Raw genomic sequence first — 25,213 nt, forward strand, 5'->3', positions numbered from 1 at the left:
GCCTGCAGTGTCACGGGACGACAAGTGCTGGGACCTGTGTTGCCACTGCACAGCCCGCCTTCCTCGGGTACTGGGAGGGACTGATGGCAGAGACCCTGGAAGGCTCCCGATCTGCATGGGAAGCCCCAGGGATGACACAGAGTCCGGGGCTGCGGCAGCTCTGAAGGCCAGTTTCCCTTTGCTTCCGTGCCCCACCCAGATGGCGAGCCTTCCAGAGGCCTGCTGCTCAGACCCTTGGTAGGCAGGACCGTGGAGATGTGGCAGGCAGTGAGACACAGCCTCAGAGGCAGCCCTCACATCTTCATCGTGGCAGAGAGTTCTCAAAGCATGCTCCCTTCAGAGAGCTCCTTTAATTTCCGAGCAGTCCTGAGATGCTGTGTGGGGGACGATCACATCTATTTTACAGAGTAGGGGGCTGGACTCAGAGGGGGGTGTTAATTTGCATGCCATCACACAGCTGGTTAGCCAGGCCCGAGCCCAGGGCTGCTCTGACAGGCAGGACCTGATGGGCTGTGTGCTGGCATCTGGGGGTGCACCACCCGGGAGCGGGTGTGGTTGGGGGTTGTGGCTGAATCCTGCCTGCCTCATCAGCAGCTCAAGGACTACACCCTTCCAGTGCTGGCCCTCTGGGTTGTGTGTCTGTCTTTGGGGCAGTTGTGCTGCTCCCCACAACTTCCGTGAGTCTCCCTGGGGAGATTTCAGGGCTGGGAGGTGGGGGAGACCCAGCCCTATTTCACTCTCATGTATCTGCCCACTCAGCTCCACCTCATCAGCAGGGTGAGACACAGGGAGAGCAAGCAGGTTTTGGGGAGGTGGAGGATGCTTGGGAATACAAAGATAAGGGGCAGAGGGCTGTGCCCAGAGGATGCTGGGGGTCGGGGGCAGAACTGTAACACAGCTATATGGGCTGGGTCTGGGAGGGGCTCTCCCGCTCAGTATCCCTGCATTCACGCCTCCCCACCCACCTAAGGTCTTAGTGTCCTTCAAGGGTCACCTTCTGTGATGACATGTGCTGTCACGGCTCAAGTCTGAGTCTCTCCTCAGGCTTCCTGTCTCCCTACATCTCTTCAACTGTCTCTCACAATTACTTAATGTCTATGTTCTTCCCGATTTTGAGCTTCCAGTCTCCTCAACAAAGGTAAGTGCTTGAAAGTAGCCTTAGCCGACCATGCGCACAGTCAGAGCTCCCTGCAAGCATGGGCCACATATGCAGGGGGACAGGCCATGGGCCCTTACCTGCCGCTGCCGATGGATGGAAAGGCGATGGACTTCAGCTTCTTGTCATCCGCCAGGGCCAAGCAGTTCTTCACTGTCTTTTCCAGAAGTTCCTCACACTTGTCTGCACCCCAGATGGGACTGTTACAGTGGATCACAAACTTGGCAGGCAGGCCATGGCCTGCGCTGACAGCGGCTGGAGGGAACAAGACGGAAGCAGTGAGCTGGGTCCCCCTGCAAAGCACGTGCACTAGGTGCGGAGCCCAGGCCGGCTCTCCAGCACGTCTTCCTGGGCCCCCCCGACCACCTGGTCCAGGAGGGCTGCAGCTGCCTGCTGCCTTGTGATACCCACGGAAGCTCGAGCTGGAAACTGCTTGTCCTGCAGTCTCCTCCCTTGGTGGCGGAGTGGGGGGGATGCCAAGCCAACCCCTGGCAAGTTGGCGTTAGGACGCATGGCCACCAGGAACTTTAGCCAAGGTCACAGTAAACCCTCTCCCTACCCTCCCAGAAGGCCAAGCCTTAACCATCTAACTTGACCAAATGTGTCAGAATGTTTGTAGCCTCCAATTAATTGCCTTTTGGGGGTCTCCAACCACCCTTTCCTCAACTGGATTCATGTGAATTTAATTATGATGTATCGATATCTATAAATCTCTCAGACACAGTTCGGAATAAACCTCCTGGGAAAGTAACCCAAATAGCATGTCTGCTGCCCTGTTCTTCTCCCTGACTAACCAATCCTGTTAGTTTTGACAGAATTAATTGGACAGTGTTTTTAGGATGGAACTATTTTCCTCTCCTAGAAGAGGAGCCTTTTTCCAACTACAGATCTCCATAGCAGACCTGCCTTTCCAGATTTGTTCTCATTCTCTGCCTCTGTTCAGATCTGAAGACACTGGTCTTGGGTCTGCTCCTACCAGGAAATATATAACAGGCTAGCCCATGTCTCCCAGAGCATGTTCCAGGATTCCTGTCCCAAAAGTTGCAATGTAAAGGTGGTGGTTCTGGAACCAACGCGTCTGGTGAGTGCTGCCTGGTAGACTTCTATACAGGAGCACACTAACTAACTAACTACCCACACTGCTCCAGTAAGACACCCAAACTTTTTTGACCAGGTGTTTTCTAAACCCACTTTGTGAAGAACACCATCAGCACTATCCAAGGGGTCTGGGTTGTTAATGGGTATGGTATGTCGCTAGCAGAACCTGGAGAAGAGTGATTTATGGGAAGTGTCTCATGCTGCAGTAGCAACTGCTCTGATCCCAGAGTCACAAGTCTGATTCTGAGTCCTGGCTCTGCTTGCTGACTGGTTCAAGAACTGTGGGCTTGAGATCGGGGGGCTTAATTCACCTGCATGTCCACGTGAGAAGTAACTGCTAAACTATGCATTCAAAGGACAAGAAATGTGTTAGCAGTGATTATCTTTGGACAGCAGAACAGGGATATGTTCTATTATTTCCTTTATACTTAAAAAATATTTTAAAACATTTTCTAAAATAGATATTAAAATCAAGAACGAAATGTGTTCTTGTTTTTGAAACAGGCAAACATATCTTTAGCTGTGCTAAGTCTAACGAGTTTGTACCAGCTGTGGCTCCGGTGTCACCAGCTAAGTTTGGTGTGTGGCAGCATCAGGGCCACCTCTTATCACACCTCCTGCTGAGGGTCACCAAATGGGCTTTAACTGGAGTACCAACAGGAAGGACGCTGGGCTGGCACAGAGAGAGGTGCCAGTAAGGGGCTGAGGAAAGGCCAGGAGCGCCTGGCTGGGTAGTTTATGCTGTGTGTGTCCTCCCTGTTCAGTGTGGGCGGTTCCAGCGGGGAACTGCCTGAAAGAGCTCGGTAATGGTGCCCCCCCCCCAACCAACTCTCTGCAATGCCATGCCCTTTGCAGGCAAAACAGAACTGGCAGAGCAGAGGTCAAAGGCAATGCCTCCCTCTTATCCCCGCCAGGACCCGTGACTAGCCCAGGATGGGAGCTGGTGCATAGTCACTGGGGAAAGAGAGGTAAGGCCTGGGGTACCCTCAGAGAAGGTTGTGTGGCTGTCACATAGTAACTGTTGATGTCCATATCAAGATTCATTTAAAAAATAAACAGGATTGGAAAGACAGAATTGGGAACCATCTAGTAAGAAGAGAAAACTGGAGCCCAAAGGGGAGGGAGTGGACAGCCTCACCCACTGTTCAGACTCCCAGGTGCTCGGGAAACCCTGTGTCCACCTAAAATCCCCAAATCCAGGCTGGCATCAGTAAGAAGTGCCCTGCCTCTAGTTCTTGGCAGTAAATTCTCCTCACATCACATTGCAAGTCATCTTCTTACCCCTCTTATCAGGAAAGGTGTAATTGGCAAATGAGAGATGTATATTTACATTTCTCTCATGAAAAACACAGATGGCTGAATGAAAATGATTCATTTGCATCTCTCATCAGCAATTTTGCAGATGGCTCAGTATCCCTATCTATACTTCTCAGCTCTTAGATTTGCCAAACTTGGCTTCTGTAACTGCTTAAAATTTGAGGGCTAGACATCAAACACTTAGAAGCTATTTTAAGTAATGAAGAAAAAACTTGGAAAGGCGATTTCCACAACCTTTAAGTTCCCCTGACAATTTGTATGTGATAGAAGTCTAACAGGCTTTCTTCTGCCTCCGTCTCGGAGATAGCCATGCACCTCTGAATTCTAAGTCGTCCTGTAAACGGTTTCCCTAAGGCAGCATGCACCACGCCCAGATCAGCACAGTGCCTCCCCACCTCACCTCCAGCTACTTCCAAGGGCCCGTTCTTTTTCCGGAGTTCCAGAACAGCTTCCACAAACTCCTTGCCACCCTTCTTCTCCAGCGTGTTTCCTAGACAAGGACAGGGCGAGGTCAGATTGCCATCCTTGCGTCTCAGGGCACACACAGACACTTAGCATGTCAGGTGATTACATACTAAAAATGATCTGACTGGCTAAATTTCCAGACAGCTGCAAGACAGGAACAAAGCCCTGGCTGAGTCAGAAAAGTGAAGTTTCGAAGAGATTCACCATAGGCCAGTTACCACTCTGCACTGCTGGTCACCGAGCTATCTTTGCTGCCTCTTATATGGGGGTGACTCGGGGTGATCCTGGACACGCCAGAGATGCGAGGGAAATGGGAGACGCCTGTTCTCTGCAAGCACTCCTGTCCTGCATGCTTTCCATCAGCGTGAGAAACCAGATGGTGCCGGCTTCCAAGGCTGATGCCTCCCCCTGGATTTTCTTCTCTGTCTCTGGGGAGAAGCCCCAAATAAGGAGGTTTTAGAAGCAGCATACCATGCTTCCATCAGCAGCTAGCTCTCCTCTTGGCGGCAGGCCCAGAAGAAAGCATTCAGACTTGGCCACCTTTGGGCCAGCATTATTACCATGCTTAGTTCCTATTTTGCAGCTTTGGTGTCATATGTGAATACAAAAAAAAAAAAAAAAAAAAAGGCCTCAGACAGTATTTCCTTAATCACACAAATGACTCAGAATCTTTTTAGGTAAAGGAGAGCAACATCAGAAACAGAGCTTAAAGATGAACTTGTATGCTTAAAGAAGGATGACTAACTGTTCAGGGTCAGATTTAAAAAAAAAAATCAAATGGAGACAGGGAACAATTCTTCTTGAATTAGGGTACTTGGTAAGTAATCAATTCTTGTTATGAAAGCCAAGTTCCCAAATAAGATTACCAACACCTATAAGGTCTGTGGGTTAAATGTCTCTCGTGGGACAGCAAGCAGCAGTCAAAATCATCCTTTTAAGTTTGGCCAGAATGGGGTCTTGGTCTTCCATAAGCTCTGCTTCCTCAGTTGTGCACATTTTAAAGTACATTCCTCACAAGAGGATAAAATACTCCCCTTAAGATTCACCATTTGTCTTGGAAAATTCAAGGTGCCCTTGGCACATTCTGGTATGGGTCAGTGAGGGTGCACTGGGATGCACCAGCCCAGATTCTCTTTGGATTCACCCTGGAATGACCAGGACTGATTATCTTAGAGAAACCTGCCTCATTTGCATGTTGTTCTGGTGGGGTGAACTAACCCCAGGAAGTGCCTAGAAGGAAAAGCAGACAGCCTGGGCACTGTCACAGATAAGACAGCACAGGGCTAATGGCAGGCACTGCCTATAAGCCACCCCACTCTAGGAAGTCTGGGGGCCTGAATGAACGTGAGCAGCAGGCCATCACCCACAAGGAGCTCTTGGCTAAGAGAAGGCCTGACTTTCAGACAGAGATTAACCTGGGATCCCTAAGGTGGGATCCAGCGTCCCTCCTCATAAGCCCAGACTGCCCACAAGCCTTCACCTGTCTTGGAAAGCAGTGAAGTAGGCTTTAAATGGCAGAGGTGTCCAGAGGGAAAACACATCTGCTTCAGAGGTTTTTACCGGCAGTGGTGGCAGCCTCTGCATGTTTCTGACAAAGTTCAGCATCAGAGACAGTGGCCAAATGGGCTTAAGGGAGCAGGCTTGGGCCTCGTGGCTCAACTCCACCCACCAGAAAGTGGAGAGTTTGAGGGTACAACCTAGGTGAATGAGGCCCAATTACAGGTTCACCTGAAATATCCATGCAACCGAGAAAAATGTATCCGAAGTCTGAATCCGCTGGATCCCAAATGCTGCTGCCCAGCTGTACCTGGTCTGGCCTTCCCTCCTCACCCATCCTCCAGCTTGAAGGATGGATACAAACATGCTCCAGGCAGGACTATTTCAGGTCCACATTCTCTATCCTATCTACTCTTTAGGAGAAATGGGAAATTTGGAAGGTAAAGTAAAATCAGTGTTGTATTAATACTACCAACTCCTTTCTGAAATAGAAAAATATTAAGAAAATGGGCTGATTTATAATTAAAGGTGTTTTATCTTAGGAAGAGTGTTTACTTTAAAATTTTTACTTATAATTAAATCTTGCTTTAATTAGAAGTGAAATTTGCACGTTAAATTACACTTAATGCATTTCTCAAACTTAAAAATTGAACCCTAGATTGCAGGCAATCAACCCGGTCAGGACTTGACTCCTACACACACATATGTATGCACATGTTCATGTAGACACACGTGTACTTTTTAACAAGAAACAGGCCCATTTCAACTGTATTGTCAACACTCTGAATGTAAAACTCTTGCTTTTTAGGCTTAACTTCAGGGTTAATCATAAGGCAATTGGCTTATTTGCCCCCAAGCATAAACATGTGTTACTCCCATGAGAACAAGAGCATTATTTCATGCTTAGAAAGCAGGCATAAGTATCAGTGTTCAAACCAGCCCAAGCGAAAATTTAGGCTTGGACAAACGTCAGGCTCAGCCTGTGGTCTATTTCACTGTTAGAAAGAACTTTCGATGGGTAAAAGTTAATCACTGGGGCTAAGCATTCCTGCACTCGCATTCCTTCTTCCAGCAGTCTCGGGACTCAGGAATTCACACCGAGTATGAGAAGTGGAGTGAGTACATCCTCGCTTCCTCTTTTCCCCTCTCACACATCAAAGTGGGAACTGGAACCAATTGAGACCATGTGTGAATCTGGTTGATCATTGTTTTGGTATTGCAAGAGATCTGGGTGCAGTACTAGTTTGGAATGGTTCGCTGAGAAAAAGCACTGAGGTGGGCTTTGGAAGACCTGGGTTCTGGTCCTGGCACCGTCTTTCCTCCTTGGCCAGTCAGGTTGTCTGGACCTGCCGTGACAGCATCCATGAGTGATGTACGACGTAACCTTGGCCGAGCTCTCGGACCCGAGTTACTTACATGTCACCAAGGCTACTCATGCCTAACCTGTGCATATGAGTGGGTTAAGGGCAAGCATGTCAGAGAGAAAAGCACTAGCACTGTCATTAGGCCAAGGAGACCGGTTCCATTCATGGTTTAGGAAGGACTGGGCTCTTCTGGGGGCGGGGGGTTGGGGGGGGACAGTTGGCTCTGCATGTTACCCCGTCTGGCGCCCGCCAGCCTCAAAGCCTCCAGCTCTACCTCCTGGTGTGGCTAAGTCTGAGGAAACACTTTCACAGCCGCAGCAGACTGGCCCCTTTCTTCCTCTCCCTGAGCCTGGGCGAGATTCTTCTGCCCAGCAAGTTTCACAATTTTCATTTCACCCAGAGTTCTGGATGGCAGGATGAACCTAGGCCTTAGTCACTCCTGGCTGAAAGATAAGCCCTCAGCTGTTCGTTTATTTGGTTTCCTCCAAATAAGCACTTCCCTCCCATCAAGTTTTCACTTGGCTAAGAAAGGAAGTATCTTTCTCTTAAGCTGCCTGACTTAGGAGCTCTTAAACTCCTCCAAAATCTTGGGAAAGGGGAGTTTATTTTAATTGCCTACAGCCTGATTTCATTTGGGCCTGGCAGGCTTGGCGAATCCTGACTTTCCATCCAGTTTGTCTTTCTATCCTTGTCCAAAATCCAAAATGCCTAGGAGAGCAATTAGCCCAAATCAAAGTGTCTGGGGCAGATTGTGAACAGCAGGCTTTGTGAGTGACACTGAACAGAGCTGGACAGCTACAGATTGCTAAGCTGTTGCACTGCCAGTGTCTGGGACACTCACGTGAATCCCAACAGTGTCATCCTTCAAGATGACTTCACTTTTGCCCTTAACTAGAAATGCATCCATTCTCTTTGGAAGTTGGTGTTTGAATCTATACTCAGAATGCTGCTCTCAGGACCAGCACACCTACTGTAAAAATCATATACGCACCTGAGAGCAAGACCTTTACAATGAGCACCTATCATGAACCAGGCATGAAGCAGGGTGCTTTGGTTACATGACCTAACATAATTCTCTTCACCACCATTGTTTTACAGATAGGGAAAACCAAGGCACTGAGGAGTTACGTGACTTGCGCAGGTCCCATAGCCAGTAAATGGTAAGGTTAGGATTCAGGATCCTTCTACCTAGCTCCAAACCTGTACTTTTCTGCCATCACACCTGGATGCCTCCTCATTATAAAAGCCCCTCAACACATTCTTAAAGCAGGGCACTCTCTATGTTCGTGCAGCGGGTCTGCAGTCATAGTACTTGGCACGCCACGTGCTCTCTCCGCCTCACCCCACCCTCAGCTACTCAGTGCCAGAAGCCAACTGACCATGTGTGTCAGCTGCCGAGGAGAGGAAGGGGCTTTCTGGGTCTAGGAGAGTGTTTCTCGAGACTGATCTAGGAATAGCACATCAGAATGAGGTGGCTTTCGTACACATAAGGCCTGAGAACCCCTGAGTGTGGGAGAGTGTTCTAAAATTCCCCCCACGTGCATCTAAGGCTTGAAGGCCATCTCAGGAATGAGCGTGCTTCTGACACAGACCCATGCATAGGCATTCCTGTGTGTCTGGTCCACGGGGGGCACAGAAGTGGTCCTGGATGCCACTCAGCCGATCTGTCTGCATCCCGCTTGCAGCTCAAATCACGTGTGAACCCAGTCTCCCACAAAGCTGTGCCTCAGGAAGCAGTGAAGAAACGTTGCTGAACCAGTTTCCAAACCAGAAGTGTGCCCATTTGTGAGCTGCAGGATGCAACCTGGCTGACAGTTAGCTGTAGTTCTCGCATTCACAACCCGGGGACAGGAGACCTGGGGAAGGTCAGGACAGCTGGAAGTGTGAAATGAATGCAGCCCTGCATAGCTGTCAAAGGATCAAGCTGTCTGCGGCGGCTGACTGACCATGCACACACACACTCGGCAGCACCCAGCTAGGCATTACCTACTTCACCACCGGTGTAGAAGTCAGTGTTTGTCGGGTGAACGACAGCATCACTGTCGATCGAGGCAATGTCAGCCTGTACAACTTGCAACTATAACAGGTAAACAAATGTATATCAACTGTGTTGGACCGAGACCCACGCACAGGCACATTTACTAAGGCCCCAATGGCAGGGCTGGCCTACCTGGTCGATTCCAACATATGAGCCAAAAGGGCAATCAGTCCACGAAGTGTGCGCACATGTGGATGGGGGTGAGGAGAGGAGGAGGAGGAATATCAAATGTGACATGTTTAAATTAAACATTTGAATGACAAGTCCAAAAAAAGAGAAACAGACACATGAGATCATTTCCAAAGGTTAAAAGAAATAACAAAACAATGAATGCCCCACTTCACTTCGCAAAAGCCTGTAAGACTGGCACCCCACTGAGAAGGCTACTAAAACATGGCATCTGTTTTTTAAAAAACGTGGACTATCAGGCGAACCAAAACAACAAGTTTCTCCATTTTATCGGCAGTAGTCATCTTTTAGGGTTTGATTTTTATTCCTGTGATGTTAATCATTTTGTCTGCCTTCGAGGGACATCTCTTGAAAACTGAGAAAACAGTATAGGTGTGCGCAGAGGAGTGCCTTTATTTTTCCCCCTCGATGTGTAAAAATATTTTTCCAGCCTACCTCTTATTCTGATCAATCTCATTTTTATGTATTTTACATATAAAATATACTATGGATAGATAGGATCCTAGTTTTTTCTAGCTTGTGGGGTTTTTTTTGTTTTTGTTTTTTTAAAGAAAGTATCCATTTAAGGCAGTTAGAAAACAAGTTCAAGCAGGGCATTTTTGAGTCCCAGTTCTCATGTCTTCAGCCCACTACTGTACCCAGTTTGTGTGGGTCGGGCCTGGGCTCTGGCATGAGCATCTCTCCCGGTAAGGAAATCTGCCATCTTACAAAGGTGGCCGAAGATGGGAACTAAAGATACACAAAACATACCTAAGTCAGCATCAGGCACAAGGCTGCCTTGGTGGGCACCTGCTAGCCTGTTGCCCCTGCAAGGCTCACAGCTAAGGAAACAGGAGCCTTCATTGTGCCCTAAGCTGACAGTTCTTCCCTGTAAAGGTGAGGCCACAGAGTGGGACACCTGAGGGGTACCCCTCAGCTTGCCCTGAACCGTCCACCCTCCTGTGCAGGGAGATGCCATGGCTCTGGGGCAGTTTTCCTCTGGAAGAACTCACTCAGAAAGAGATATTGCCTTTCTTTTTAAAATCATACACAAGCCAAGTAATTCATGAAGGTGGCACTCAGTCATATACTGTTTTCAGTTGTAGAAGAAGTCGAAGTGACAGTAGGTGGTAAATTTGGGGGAAATCAATTTGCTGGTGGATTAAAGACAACTTAATAGTATACTGATACAGCTTAATTGTCTCCCTTCTCAAGTGTTTTCACACTTTGTTTGTCATTTCTAATTAAGGCTTAAATGGAGAAACTATCATTTTGTAGTTACCTGAGATTTTTCAGTTCTTAAAAAAAAACAAAAAAAAAAAACAAAAAAAACCACAGTTTTAAAAAATCCCCCCCGGGTAACCAGCAGTCAGTGTGATCATTATGGAAGAGAATTTAGATGGCAATATATTTATAATCAAGGGGAAAGCAGCCAATCGGGCTTAATAAAACATAATCAGATCATTCCCATTTGGAATGGCTTGAAATAAGTAGACATTCAATGTCTACCCTCAAACATTAATCTAGGTTTTGGGAATTTGGTTTGACCATCTTAAGTTTGAGAAGATGAAAAGCCTAAATTCTGGGTTCCATAACTTTTCAACTGACAGCTGATGGTGCCAAACCCCATCCCCAATTACCTAGGTCATCTTTAAGGTCAATGTCAGCATTGGTAGGATTGATTATGGCCTCCACCTCAAAGCCGGCTAAATTACTGATTTCACTGTGAATAAGGTTCAGCTGAAAAGAAAAGCATGAGGTGGGAAATAACAGGACAGCTGGGAAGTCACAGAGACGTGAGCCTTGGGATACAGATGAAGGGCGGTGGACACTCCAGGTGCACTGGGCACAAAGGGGAAGAGGGAGTCACTGGCTAAACTGAATCCAAGTCAAATGAAAGACTCAAATGCCACTCGGGATGCTAAAAAGAAGCAAGCTAGGCTGAGGGTCCAGAACGTGTTTGCCTGGTGATGCCTGGGACCAAAGGGAGGCATAAGCCATATCAGGCTGGTGGATCCACTTCCCTTGAAAAGAACTTGTGATCTGGGGGCCCAAGTACAGCAGCTATCAGGACCCAGAGTCAAGTACTCATTGCTGGGGTAGGGTGGGGTGGTATATGTGACCGTCCCCTTTTTTGAGCACTGGGATGGTGCGGAAGTCCTAGCTGGTTTGGGCAAACCCCTCGTAGCTCTACCATTCTCTTCCAAGTGATCATGGGTCTTTGAGGCTGTCCCCATTACCGTGACTACTAGCTGGCTGGCTCCTGTGCTCTGCTCAGGGGTGGTGAGAAGCAAGAATGGCCTGTCACTTGGTAACATCTAATTTTACGTGCCTGTTAGTCATGTAATACTGAAGTTCTGGCCAAACCCAGGAAGAGACACAGCAGTTCTACAGCAAGACAGTGTGTCTTTTAAACTGTTCACGTTGTTGGTGAGGCTACTCTGAGGCCCAAGGGGTAGAGCATTGTCTTTGAGTGAGTTTTATGAGTAACCTACCAACCTGAGTCTTTGTAAAGAACCGCTGAATGTCCTCCCTCCCCACTGTTACTCTGGTGCCATGGCAACCCTCAGTTTGAGAGGAATCCTAAGTTCTAGACTGGCTGTCAGAGGGCAGGGGGAATTAGCTGGCCCAGGATCCCCTTCCTGTTCTTAGGTCCAAGCGCCTGCAGCTCAGCACTCACACTCCCTCAGGGAAGATGGCTATTCTTCAGTGACAGACATTCCTACCAGATGCAGCAGAGAGCAATGCCCAGAGGAGTGGATGACCAAGACCAACTGCAATCCCGGCTTGGGGAGCTGACCACACCCTCAGGGCCCAGCAGAGCAGGCACTTAGTCCAGGCGCTCACTCCCAGGAGAGGGCCGTGTGCAGACACTCGTCTGGGACGCTCTTGGCAACTGAGCTCCAAGTCCCTGAATTTCTGGGGCCAAACATTTTGTTGAAAACAAAACCAAACAAAAAACCTGATGTGCTATAAGCAGTAGAAATATAAACCCACATTTCTGATTCCCAGACGCAATCAGCAGATTCTCAAAAAAGGGACCTGCTTAGACTGAAAGTTGTGGAAATGAATTTGGTCTTACGGCCGGGGGAAGGACTCTGGCTAGGCCCTGCCACAGTGTGGCACGCCTCATTTTTAGTTAGGGCTCGAAGAGAGAAGAGGTACAAGCTCTCTCCACTTGGACTTTCTGGGGTGTGGTTCCCAGCACTGCAGGGTAATTAGGGGCCAGCCACTGGCATTCCTGAAGCTGAAGGAAGCCCACTGGGGTGCCCTCACACAGTGAAGCTCTCAGAGCACAGGTCCTGGTGCCAGGACAGAGGCACAGAAGAGACAGCATCAGGGAGAGGGTGCTAATGGTGTCGGCTCAGGGGGAAGGGGTGTGGAGGGGCAAACAGTGGGGGGGGTCAGGGTCTCAGAGTAAGGCAAGTGAAGGTTTAGGGTTCAGGACAAGGGTGAAGGGCTTGATTATGGTATCATGTACGTACTGCGTATGACTTCAAGCAAATGCTGTTTATAAAAACTCAAATGAAGCCAGTACTCCCTGCTCCCCACCAAAAATAAAAACCCACACTGTGTGAAGCAGCAGGAGATTGTTGGGGGAGGAAGGGAAAGGAGAAAAAGGGGAAAAGAACACTTCACTTGGTGTTATGAATGAATACACTTGAAAGACATCTAGGAGATTCCTTTTTTGTTTGTTTAAAAACCATACATGTTTAAATCTTTAAACTTCGTAATATTTTTTTCTAATTGTATAGACACTTCTGGATTTGTATTCAGAAATGTCTCACCGGAAAATCAGCTACTGCCATGGGCTCTGATTCAACTAGCCGGGGAGACCTTGGTAGACTGTCTCTGCCTCTGCCTGGGGAGCACGCCCCCCGCTCTTTAGGGCTTTCTGGGGGAAAGTGCGGGGTTTTGTGGCCTTGCTGAAGCGAGGGAGCGGTTGCTAACAGAATTCCCAGCTGACTCAGGGCTCATCACCTTCCCTCTGAGCAGAAGCAGCCCCGCTCTTGGAAGCACTGAATCCTGCACATCAGGGAGCCACTGCCACCAGCATGGAGAAGCCCCAGCTAACCAAGTGCAGTTTCACTCTCACCCACATCATGCTCTGCTGGGTACCAGGCTCAACAGAAGTCCTCAGGGTGAGGGGTTGAGCCACAAAACAGTATTGCTATTAAAAATGTACAATTATAGAGGACTATAAAGCATGTGCTTGGGGGAGGGGGGCGGTCTGTGTTTGGGAGAGGAATGGGGAGGGGAGAGGACAAATTGTTTCAGGCCCTTTGCAAAGACAGATGGGCAATCATCTTGGCTTGGGCAGGCTGGCCCAGGGGGCAGAAGCCAACAGTGATCTGATCATCTGGTCATGAAACAAGAACAGAAGCTCCCCTGGACAGGAGAAGGATGAGCAGAGGCCACGTACACACATGCCTGAAAAGGATCTCACTGTGCAGAGGACACACGCCAATAGGCCTGGCAGGCCCAGGATAGATGCCCAGTCCTAGGAGGTCCCAGGCCCCCCTAAGCCCACCCAGGGTCAAATCCACCTGGGCCTCTTAGCCAAAGGGGCCCACAGCTGTCTGAAGCACATGGCAGAGCAGGGGTATTTGTGGGCTGGGAAATCAGATTTCTGGGAAACTGTGAAAATTCCCAAGTTTAGTCTGATTTTCTGGGAGGGAGGAGGGTCATTAATGATTTCAGAATGTGAATAAGGTGACTACTTCCTTGTCTTAACATTGGGAAAGATGGAAAACTAAGTTTTAAACCACAGAATGGTAAATTTAAAGTATCTGTGAAGATTGCTGGCCACTGGAGAGAGTGCCAGTTATAGAGCAGAAAGGGGGTCCCACTTGGCTGCAGGGTTGGGGAAAGGGGACTGAGCTAAATGTCCTTCAAGATCTCTTCCACCACGGGGACCTGATGATGCTCACGTCAGTGGGCTCTGCTGGAGCCAGCCTCTGATGTCTACAGTACGCAGTCTCCCCTCGAGGGGTTATGCCCAGTTAACCCTTGTTGTCTACTCCTGATGTGAACTCGTTAGGCTACAAGCTCCTTGAAGGCAGAGTGCAGGCTGCCTCCTGCCCAAGGGCCATCCAATGCCTAAGACAGTGCTTGGGTTTCTGTAGGCCCACAAACAGCTGGAACTGAATGTCAAACATCCAGACACAACTTTAAGATGAAGTGAACAAACCGCTTCCCTGAAAGCAGGGCCAATGGAAAGGCCAGAGCTCAGGAACCGGGCCCTTGGCCTGGCTGGGACCTGAGGTGGCTCAAAGCTAACCTGGCTATCCTGGAAGGGAGGATGGCACCCACCACTGAGAGCAGGTCGGGAGGCAGCCTGCCCATGATAAAGGAAGGAGCCGGTGGCTTGGGGCTACTGGATAGACATCTGGCTGCCTTGACATGACCTCCTTGGCTACAGGAAATAGTACAATCTTTTTTTTTTTTTTTTTTTACATGTGTGATCAGAAATTCAATTTTAGGAAATAAATGTGATTTTTAAAGATTATCTGAGTGACTTGTTAAGTCTAGCCTGTCACTGTCCAGACTAGCCTGTTCATATCTCTCATTCCCTCACAACGGACAAGGAAGACTTCTTTCCCTGTGCCCACCACATAAAATGCAACGCTTTTCCTGTCCCCAGGGTCCACTTTAACTAAGGAGAATGGAGAGGTGAGGTCTTCCACAGAACTGTTTCCACTTCCTCATGGATCACCATGTGTTCCCTGTGGCCTGCTCCAGGGCCCATTCCTGCCCTGGCCTCTGGGGTGGAGAGACTCCTTCCTCTGTGCTATGCTGCCAGCCTGCATGCATTCCCCAGCCTGAATTCCCCCAGAGGCCTCAGGCTTGGAGGTGGCATCTGGTGGGTTTCAGGCTAGAATGTGCCACACAAAGACAAGGACCCTGTGGGCACTGCTGGAGGCCCAGAAGCATGGCTTCATCAGCGTCAGCCATAGGGCGGAAGAGGGTGGTGGGCCTTTCCTCCTCATTTCTGCTTCAAGAGCTCCCTCTCTTTTTTTTTTTTTTTTTTCTTTTTGCGGTATGCGGGCCTCTCACTGTTGTGGCCTCTCCCGTTGCGGAGCACAGGCTCCGGATGCGCAGGCTCAGCGGCCATGGCTCACGGGCCCAGCCGCTCCGCGGCATATGGAATCCTCCCAGACCGGGGCACGAACCCGTATCCCCTGCATCGGCAGGCGGACTCTCAACCACTGCGCCACCAGGGAGGCCCGAGCTCCCTCTCTTTTTACTGTTCCCCAGCCCCTAGGACTAGGGTGTCTGGATCTGAGGAAGAAAACCCACGGTACCTACCCCTGCCTCTAGTGGCCCACAGGGCTGTGGCTGCGATCCTGATAGTTGGGGAGGCACACACGCATGCCCTTCTGACACTGCTTTCCCAACTGCTTCTAATAATACTGACTCTTCCAAGGAAGCCTACATCACTTACTACCACTGACACAGATTTATAGAAATACACATTGGAAGTACTTTTTTTGGACATTAAGCTTTTTAAATCTCTGAGAAGAAGCTGAGAATCTCCACTGAACCACGAAGCAAACACATTTAGTCGATTCAGTTTCACAGCACTGTTTCCCTTTTGAAAACAATTCAACAATGTGTGTGAATACTGGGTAAAATCAGAGAGCAATGAGGGCGGTTACTCCTGAGATGTCAGTATGTGAAATACATTATTATCAACAACAATTAGATCCCAGGCTCCTAAGCCCTGGGCCAGCTTCTCCTGCAAGTAGCTTAGCAACTGTGCCTTTCAGGGCTGTAGCGAGCACAGTATCACCTTTCTGACCTCAGCTTGCTTTGCACTATTCTAGCATTGGTTTCACTGTCACAGGTGGAAAGTAAGACTCATAAAACACAGGGCACCATACAGTCCCCATTGTAAAGGACCCTTTCTGAAACACTTCCTAAAATCCAAGTCAATATTAATGTCTGTAATAGTGACATTTTAAAATGTGCTTTGTGTAAAAATTCCTATGTGTCAGTTTGACCACTCTGGTCCCTTTTGCACTAAATGCCATGACTTTCACTCGACAGTAAAAACTATTTATAAAGGGCCAGAAAGTCCTGCTTCAAAATAACGCTCTCAACTATGAACAATTATTCCCTCTCATGCTGCAGGGCACAGGGTTCCAGAAAGGGTTGCTAGGACACTAGCTTCTAACAGGGTGCCCAGGCTGACTTGAGATGATGCTTTATGCTGTGACACCACTTTTGGGGAGACACAGTTTACTCTGCTAAAGGGCACCTGCAGGGCTGGATTTGGGGGTAGCTCATCCTGGATGTGTGTGTCCTGGGTCATTAAGCTGGAAGCAAAGGGCAGCCTTGTGGTAGTTTGGGGTTCTGTTCTCACCACTCACACCTGACTGTGTGATACGGGAAAGAAGGCAGGTGTTCTTTCTGGATCTGCACTCAGCCCCTTCTCTCACGTCTGACCATGTTACACGGGGCTCCAGTTCAACCAGTCCCTCAGGCTCTCCCTCCAAAAGTCAAGATATCAAAAAGCCACATTAGTTTTGCTGTCAAGCCTCCATCTTCCATTTTCCTCTATCTCCTAAATAATATTAGACAACATGCCAGTGCTTCTCTATAGCTTTTTGGACTCTCCCTCCCCAACCGTGAGTGGAGTATAGTCAGTATTAGCTGGATTTGTACTTTCTGGTACTTTCCTGCCTGTGGTGCCTGGTCCTGAGGCCTGAGACCAGGCCGTACCCAAAATGGAGGAGATGGCACTGCTTGGTTGCAGAGGAGCTAGCAATGTGTCTGCAGTCTTTGTTGCCTCCCTTCCCTTCCAGGGCTTGTATGCAGCAGACGAGGCCCTGATCCCAAGGCCAAGAAGGGCATCTCCATTTGTACATGGACATTTGTATGGCTGAGTATGGCTATTCCGGAAATCCAGCAAGGGGGTGTGAGGAGTTCTGATTTGATGCTGGCTTTGGGGTAACCAGCAGGAGAGAGCAAGAAGAACACAGGGAAGGGAGAGGCCAGGGTCAGGGCACGCGAGAGTCGGGTACGGGAAGGAGTGAGGGAGAGGGTGGACCCAGGCACTGAACTGTTCTACCTGCTTAACAGGTTTTCAAGTCCTGGCTAATCGTCAGCATTAGGGATCTGAAGCACACTGGAGCTAGTCCTAAATCGCAGAGCTTTTTCGCACTTTAGTTCAAACCAAAGCAATCTGGATGACAGGTCACGTTAACTTTCAATATATTACCCAAAGGACAGGTTAAAGGGTGTGAAAGTAAACCCAGGTGGTTGCCTTCACTGCTGAGCTGAAATTTTATAAATAAAAAATATTTTAAACAAAAACTTTCAAAGCCCCAGACCTTAAGATGACAGATAGTGCTGCTTATTTTTTCCTTTGAAAAATGCATACAAAATACAGATAATGGTTATAAAATGTACACTGTAATGGTTATTTGCTGGAACACAGAGTCCACCACAGGAATTGCATCATGAAAGCCTGAGTGCAATAGCGACAGGAAGAGGGAGGGGGAGAAGGAGCATTTGCAATGACATGAGCAGGAGGACTGTGTCACTGAGATGCGAAAGAAAACTGACAGTGAGGTTTTAAAAATGATGCAGCTTCAGAACCAAGTTGTTCACCACATGCAAACTAAAAGCTCAAATCCATGCCTTTAATTTTTTTTAATGTAGGATAAAAAAAATTCAGAAAAGTAATTCCCACTCTCTCTCCACCCCCTTTTTTGGTGTTAACAGAGAAATATGAACTCTCATTCTCAGGTCTTAAAAGCCTTTGCATCATTTTTATTTTCAACAAAAGTGAATCATTTGTTACAAAACCATGGCGTCCTGGCAAATTTGCATCACTGGGGCGGCTGAAAACATATTGCCCACGGTTAAAACAAACAAACGATTGGCTTGAGGAGTCCTCAGGTGGCACAGTGTGTCTAGCAACAATCCCGCCCCCTGGATCAAGGTTCCACCTTCCGTGCCCACCGGAACACCTGGGCTGCCTGCTAGATCTTTCCCTTTCTAGGACCCAGTTTTGACTTCCAGCTGCTTTTCTGGGCAGGACTACAGGATGACCAGGTCATCCCATATACACAGCTCCTTCCACAGACTAAGCCCAGGGTGTCCCGACCCCCACAGGAGCTGCTGTCCCTCTTCTTTACCACCATCTCCTCTCCCCGCCTTCCAGTCTCCCCTCAGCACCCTGTCCAGCCCTCCCTGAGTCCTCTCCTAAAGCCGCCCCAGGCCCCACTCTCTCCTCCAGCCCATGAGGCCAGGAGTGGTCCTCAGTCAGCCTTCCTGCTGGTGGAGGCACCCATCTGTCCCAGGGCCCGCGAGCAGACCGGGGCCCGTGTTTGCCTACCTTCTGGCCGAGGAAGAGGCTCTTGGTGGAGAGCACAGTGAAGCCATCGGCGGGTGTGCCCTCGGTCGTGCTGTCAGCGCTGGCTGCCTTGCTGACTTCTCCCTGCTTCTTCTTGCACAAACAGAAGAGTCAGTATGAGGCCTGCACAGATGGAGACCACGTGAATCTGGGCTTTTCTAACAGGCAGGTGAATGCCCATAATACTCAAGAGAAAACAGGAAACTAAACCACTACTAGTTCTCAGCATTTTTCAAAGTGGGGGCTGCAGGCTTATTTTGAAGTCCAAGAGTAAAGAGTGCTAAAACTGTATTTTCATCACCTTTATAATCTTAAAAAAAGAGCTACCTAAAGGCAAAACTTCACAGTGATAATTTAGAACAGAACCACTTGCATAACTTTAGACCAAGTAAATGTCTCTTAATTCAGGGTCTTCACTTTCTAGATGCCTGTACAGTATTCACGTCTGCAGGGAAAAACCAAACTGCTCTGGATCCTTAGTTCTCAAAGAGCCAAATATCAGACCAAGGATCATCACCCTCCAACCCTCCGAGCCCAGGAGGTAAGACTCTCCCACACTCTTTCATTAAGACCCGCCTTGGAGAAGGAACCATATGGGGGCTGTTGGTGAGCCTGTCTGTCCCCTTGAGATGCCCCACCCCCCTGCAGTAAGCATGGATCTTGGCAGGCTCTTGGGCCTCTTTCCAGCATCATTCAGACTGAAGTATATGTCCTCTGGGGTTTCCAAGAGCCTTGCAAAGGTATGCTGTGTAGAGAAGTATGATTACTTTCCAGATCCTCTGCTACCTAATGTACTTCCTCCTGAAGTGGATCTGCCCTAAGAGTGATCTATGCTTGCAATCAAGGTTTCATGCTGGGTCTCCCTTCACAACCATTTCTCCCACTTCCCAAGAGTGAATATTAGCACCACCCTTCAAGTAGGGATAAATGTCTTTCTCAGTCTTTTATTTCTGTCAAGGACGAGGCTTGTATTAGAAATGGATATTTTGGCTCATTTGGGGATATTTTGCATTCAGATATATTGTGGAGTGAGAAAAGTGGGCACAATAGCAATTTTTGTTTAGGTACTTTTTCCTTCCCCCAATTATTATCAAAAAGGACATTACTCCTGAGGATGGTCCAGTGGGAGCAAATCAACAAAGTATGGGGTGAGAAATATTATAAAATATATAAAATATGATAAATGGCCATGGCTTCCTGAAGGAAGGATCTGGACAGAAAACTCAGGGCAAGGCCTGTGCCCTATCCATTTTCCCTTTTAATACTCAAATTCATTAACATATTAATATTTTTACTTACACTGAAAAATAAGGTCTAATTTTACTAGGTGCTTTAACAATAAGGACTGCTTTGGCATTTAGGTTATATGGTTAACCTGGAACATTTTTCATTAATTAAATGAGCTAAATTTGATGCTCCATGATTTTGATATAAATGGTAAGACAGAAAGCATTTTAACAAGAAACATGGTATTAGCAAAGATATAGTAAAATTATCACTATTTTGGTTTTCCTAACACTTCAAGTGTATCAGATTTGACAGGTATAAGCAACAATTGCATGGTAAGTCTTAGTAAAGCCTTTTTGATATACTTTCCAGGAAATAAGAAAAGCAAAGACAGGACGACAAATCCTTTCACGAGTCAGATGTTTCTAATTCTGTGCTTTCAACAAAACTGAAGAAATACCAAATTGAGTTAACAGCTGATAGACCATTAAAGAAAAGACTGATGGAGTTTAGTTAACAGTAATGTACCAATGCGGGTTTCTTAGTTGTGATGAACGTACCAGGGTTATGGAAGATGTTAACAACAGGGAAACTGGGTAAGGGATATTCAGGAACTCTCTATATGGGCTTTGTAACTTCTGTAAATCTAAAACCGTTCTAAAATAAAACATTTATTAAAACAAATTGATGACAGAGTACTATGCGATTGTTGGCATGTAACTCAGAAAGAGTTCAGAGGATTGAGCGACGTTGCTATAACAAAATCCTTTCCAGTCCCATTTAATTACTTTTGTGAACAAGATTTCCCAGGCACTTATACCTATAAATAAAATATAGGATGATGACTCATTTTTACAATGAGCAACATTCATCTTAGGGTACTTGAGTTAACTGAAAAAACTATCTCCATGCATCCCATGACATGATACAGTTCCAAAAAAATTTTACTTCCTCCTTAATAGTTAAAATTAAAATGTGTCAAGTATTTCAGTTTGATCAACTGTGTATTATTAATACATGTGATAACTATCCAATCCTGTGGAAACCATAACATTTAGTGCTTTTATGATCACAAGAAAATTTTTCAAAATGAATTTAAATTTATGTACATTATTTTTGTTGCGCAAATCACTAACATACTACAAGCAAAAAAAAAAGTGTTACATTAGGATAAAAATTTGTGGGGCAAGTGAAAGGAAAATAAGGGCTCAAAGGAGTAAAATTATATAAATTTTCCAACTGTTAAAGAAGAGCCTGTTTGTATATTTTGTGGTGTATCAAATCATCACAGTAAGTAGATTTCTTTGGATACATTTAAATGATGAAAGAGTTTTCTTTTTAAATTTCAATATGTATTGTATATCAAAATTATACCCTTTGTAGTAGATATTTAAATTTATTATGAGAAGTTTAGCTGTCAAATTTTAGATGTATGAGCTATGAAGATTTTCAAAACTGCTTCAGGAAGTATGCAAGCAAAAAAGTTTTAAAGCCACTACTCTACCCAGTGAACACCATTCATACACGAGGTGCTCAGTAAATGCTTGGGAATGAAATGCAGTTGCTAAGTAGATAAATATTTAGTGCTTCTGCCCAAGGATACTTGGATTTGAAGAGGTCAGAAAGCCCTAAATGATAGAATTTCAAGCATCTGGGAATTGGAGCTGGTTTTACTGGGAGGAGGGGACCTGAAAGGCTCCCTGTGCCCCTGATACAAGTCAGCAGCTGCCTATGCAGCCAGGTTATAAAGCTTAACCTGTGATAATTAATACTGATAATTTTCAGCAATGATTCATTTGCATATGGTTACCTGCATTAAAGCTGTTGCCCCACACTGTAAATTGGTTCAGCCACTATGGAAAAACAGTATAGAGGTTCCTCAAAAAATAAAAAATAGAACTACCATGTGCTCCAACAATTCCACTTCTGGAAATATATCCAAAGGAAATGAAAACACTATATTGAAGAGATATCTGCATCCCCATGTTTCATAGCAGCATTATTTACAATAGTCCAGACATGGAAACAATCTAAGTGCCCATCAACAGATGAATAAAGAAAATGTGATACACACACACACACACACACACACACACACAATGGAATATTATTTAGCCATAAAAAGGAAGATAATCCTGCCAGGAAGCTGAGAGTTCCAAATATGATGAACACAAACAAACCCATGCCAAGACACATTATAATTAAAGTGGCAAAAGTTAAAGACAAGGAGAGAATCTTTAAAACAGCAAGAGAAAACCTGTGACACACACACACACACAAAAACCCCATAAGACTATCAGCAGATTTTTCAGCAAAAATTTTGCAGGCCAGAAGGGAGTGGCATGATTTTTCTAAATGCTAAAAGTAAAAAAACCTTCCCACCAAGAATACTCTACCTGGCAAAACTGTCCTTCAGAAGTGAAGAATACAGAAAGAGTTCTCCAGACAAACAAAAGCTACAGGAGTTCATCACCACTAAACTGGCCTTAAAAGAAATAATAAAGGGACTTCTTTAAGCTCAAAAGAAAGGGCACTAATTAGTAACAGGAAAACATGAAAAGTACAAGTACCTTTGTCACTGATAAAGATAAATATAAAGGTGGTAGATTAATCACTTATAAAGCTAGTATAAAGGTTAAAAGACAAAAGAACTAAAAATAACTGTAACTACAATGATTAATTAAGAACTATACACAAGATAAAGAGGTGTAAAATGTGATGTCAAAAACATAAAACATGGAGAGAAGAGGGAAAATATAGAGCTTTTGAATGGGATCAAACGTGTTATCAATTTTAAATAGACTGTTATAAATATAAATTGTTATATATAAGCCTCATGATAAGCACAAAGCAAAAGTCTATAGTATATACACAAAAGAGAAAGGAATGTAAGTGTGCCACTAAAGAAAATCATCAAATCACAAAGGAAGAGAGCAAGAAAAGAAGGGGACTTCCCTGGTGGCGCAGTGGTTAAGAATCCGCCTGCCAATGCAGGGGACAAGGGTTCAAGCCCTGGTCCGGGAAGATCCCACATGCTGCAGAGCAACTAAGCCCGTGCTCTGCAACGAGAGAAACTACCCCCATGAGAAGCCCATGCAACACAACGAAGAGTAGCCCCCCCTCACCGCAACTAGAGAAAAGCCCAAGCGCAGCAGCAAAGACCCAACGCAGCCAAAAATAAATAAGTAAATAAATTTATTTTTTTAAAAAAAGAAGAAAGGAACAGAGGAACTATTGGATTGGCCAAAAAGTGCCTTCAGTTTTTAAGTAAAAATAAAACTTTTCATTTTCATTTTTCATTTTCACCAAGAACTTTATTGAACGACGTATTCACCCTTTTGTTCCACTACCCTCTGCCATTGTTCAGGCAACTTCGTAATTCCATCTTACCAAAACTTTTTATCTTTTTTGAGCAAAGAACTGTTCCAGGTGCCTTTTACAGTCTTCCAGGGAACTGAAATTTTTTCCATTAAGAGATTTTTGTAAAGACTAAAATAAATGGAAATCTGAAGGTGCAATGTCTGGTGAATAAAGTGGATGAATCAGAACTTCCCAGCCAAGCTGTAACCGTTTTTGCCCAGTCATCAAAGAAATGTGCGGTCTTGCGTTGTCCTGATGGAAGATTATGAGTTTTCTGATGACTAATTCTGGATGCTTTTCATCGAGTGATACTTTTCAGTTGGTCTAACTGGGAGCAGTACTTGCTGGAATTAATCGTCTGGTTTTCCAGAAGGAGCTCATAGTAGAGGACTCCCTTCCAATCCCAGCATATACACAACACCACCTTCTCTGGATGAAGACTGACCTTTGGTGGGTTGGTGGTGGTTCATTTTGCTTGCCCCATGATCTCTTCTGTTCCACATTATTATACAGTATCCACTTTTCATCAACCATCACAATTTGTTTTAAAAATGCAACGTTTTCATTACGTTTAAGTAGAGAATCACATGGGGAAATATGGTCAAGAAGGTTTCTTTTTGCCTACCTTATGTGGAACCCAAATATCAAAGGGATTAACAAAACCAAGCTAGTGCAAATGATTTTCAACGCTTGATTTGGATATTTTGAGTATGTCCAGTATCTCCAGCGTGGTATAATCTTGATTTTTCTCAATTAATGTCTCGATTTGATTGCTATCAACTTCAACTGGTCTACCCGACCGTGGAGCCTCGTCCAGGGAGAAATCTCCAGCACGAAACTTCGCAAACCACTTCTGACACATTTGATCAGTCACAGCACCTTCTCCATACACTGCACAAATCTTTTTTTTACGTTTCAGTTGCATTTTTACCTTTCTTGAAATAATAAAGCATAATATGCCTAAAATGTTGTTTTTTCTGCCATCTTCGGTATTAAAAAGGCTACACAAAAATTCACCAATTTTGGGGCTTCCCTGGTGGCGCAGTGGTTGAGAGTCCGCCTGCCGATGCAGGGGACACGGGTTCCTGCCCCGGTCTGGGAAGATCCTACGTGCCGCCGAGTGGCTGGGCCCGTGAGCCATGGCCGCTGAGCCTGTGCGTCCGGAGCCTGTGCTCCGCAACGGGAGAGGCCACAACAGTGAGAGGCCCGCATACCGCAAAAAAAAAAAAAAAAAAAAATCACCAATTTTGATGTCTTTTATAAAATGCATGCTGATATGACAGCTGTCACATACAATCTAACAAAATTTTTTCGAATGAAGTTAAAGACAACTAAGTGCTACTAGAGCCATCTTATGGAAAAAACCAAGTGAACCTTTTGGCCAACCCAATACAAAACAGCCAAAAAACAATTAACAAAATGGGAATTAAGTGCATACCTATCAATAGTTACTTTAAATGTAAATGTACTAAATTCTCCAATCAAAAGACACTGAGTGGCTGAATGGATAAGTACACAACACCCATCTATATGCTGCCTACATGAGACACGCTTCAGATGTAGGGATATACACAGACTGAAAGTAAAGGGATGGAAGAACATTTTCCATGCAAATAAAAACCAAAAGAAAGCTGAGGTAGCTATACTTATATCAGACAAAATAGACTTTAAAACAATGACTGCAATGATAATGAATGTCATTACATAATCATAAAGGAGTCAATCCAACAAGAGGATATAATATTTGTAAATATTTATGCACCCAACACAGGAGCAAATAAATATATAAAGCAAATATTAACAGACCTAAAAGAGAAACAGACAGCAACACAATAATAACAGGAGACATTAATACCCCACTTTCATCCATGGACAGATCTTCCTTACAGAAAATCAATAAGAAAACACTGGCCTTAAACAACATGTTAAACCAGATGGTTTTAAAAAATATACACAGCATATTCCACCCATATCAACAGAATACACATTCCTCTCAAGTACACATATAACATTTTCCAGGATAGACCACATGATAGGCCACAAAACAAGCGCTAATAACATAAGAAATCATGTCAACTATCTTTTCTGACCACAGTGGTATGAAACTAGAAATCAATTACGAGAAGGAAACTGGAAAAATCACAAATATATGAAGATTA

General features: G+C 45.8%; 1 protein-coding gene across 5 annotated transcripts in view; it reads right to left on the reverse strand.

Annotated features, from left to right (window-relative positions):
* LOC132486348 (core histone macro-H2A.1) overlaps positions 1 to 25,213 on the reverse strand; it is an 80,512-nt gene that overhangs the window by 8,698 nt on the left and 46,601 nt on the right. For 2 of the 5 annotated variants that reach the window (XM_060093382.1, XM_060093383.1), the window contains exons 5-8: positions 18,450 to 18,560; positions 10,744 to 10,843; positions 3,972 to 4,061; positions 1,237 to 1,411 (exon numbers count right to left, since the gene is read on the reverse strand). In XM_060093382.1, coding sequence (XP_059949365.1) covers positions 1,237 to 1,411; positions 3,972 to 4,061; positions 10,744 to 10,843; positions 18,450 to 18,560 — 476 coding nt within the window. Of the gene's footprint in view, positions 1 to 1,236; positions 1,412 to 3,971; positions 4,062 to 8,883; positions 8,975 to 10,743; positions 10,844 to 18,449; positions 18,561 to 25,213 lie in introns of all 5 variants that reach the window. The other 3 variants (XM_060093387.1, XM_060093385.1, XM_060093386.1) reach the window with 3 other exon arrangements.

Source organism: Mesoplodon densirostris, chromosome 3 (genome assembly GCF_025265405.1).
Source record: "Mesoplodon densirostris isolate mMesDen1 chromosome 3, mMesDen1 primary haplotype, whole genome shotgun sequence".
In the NCBI taxonomy this organism is placed as follows: domain Eukaryota; kingdom Metazoa; phylum Chordata; class Mammalia; order Artiodactyla; family Ziphiidae; genus Mesoplodon; species Mesoplodon densirostris.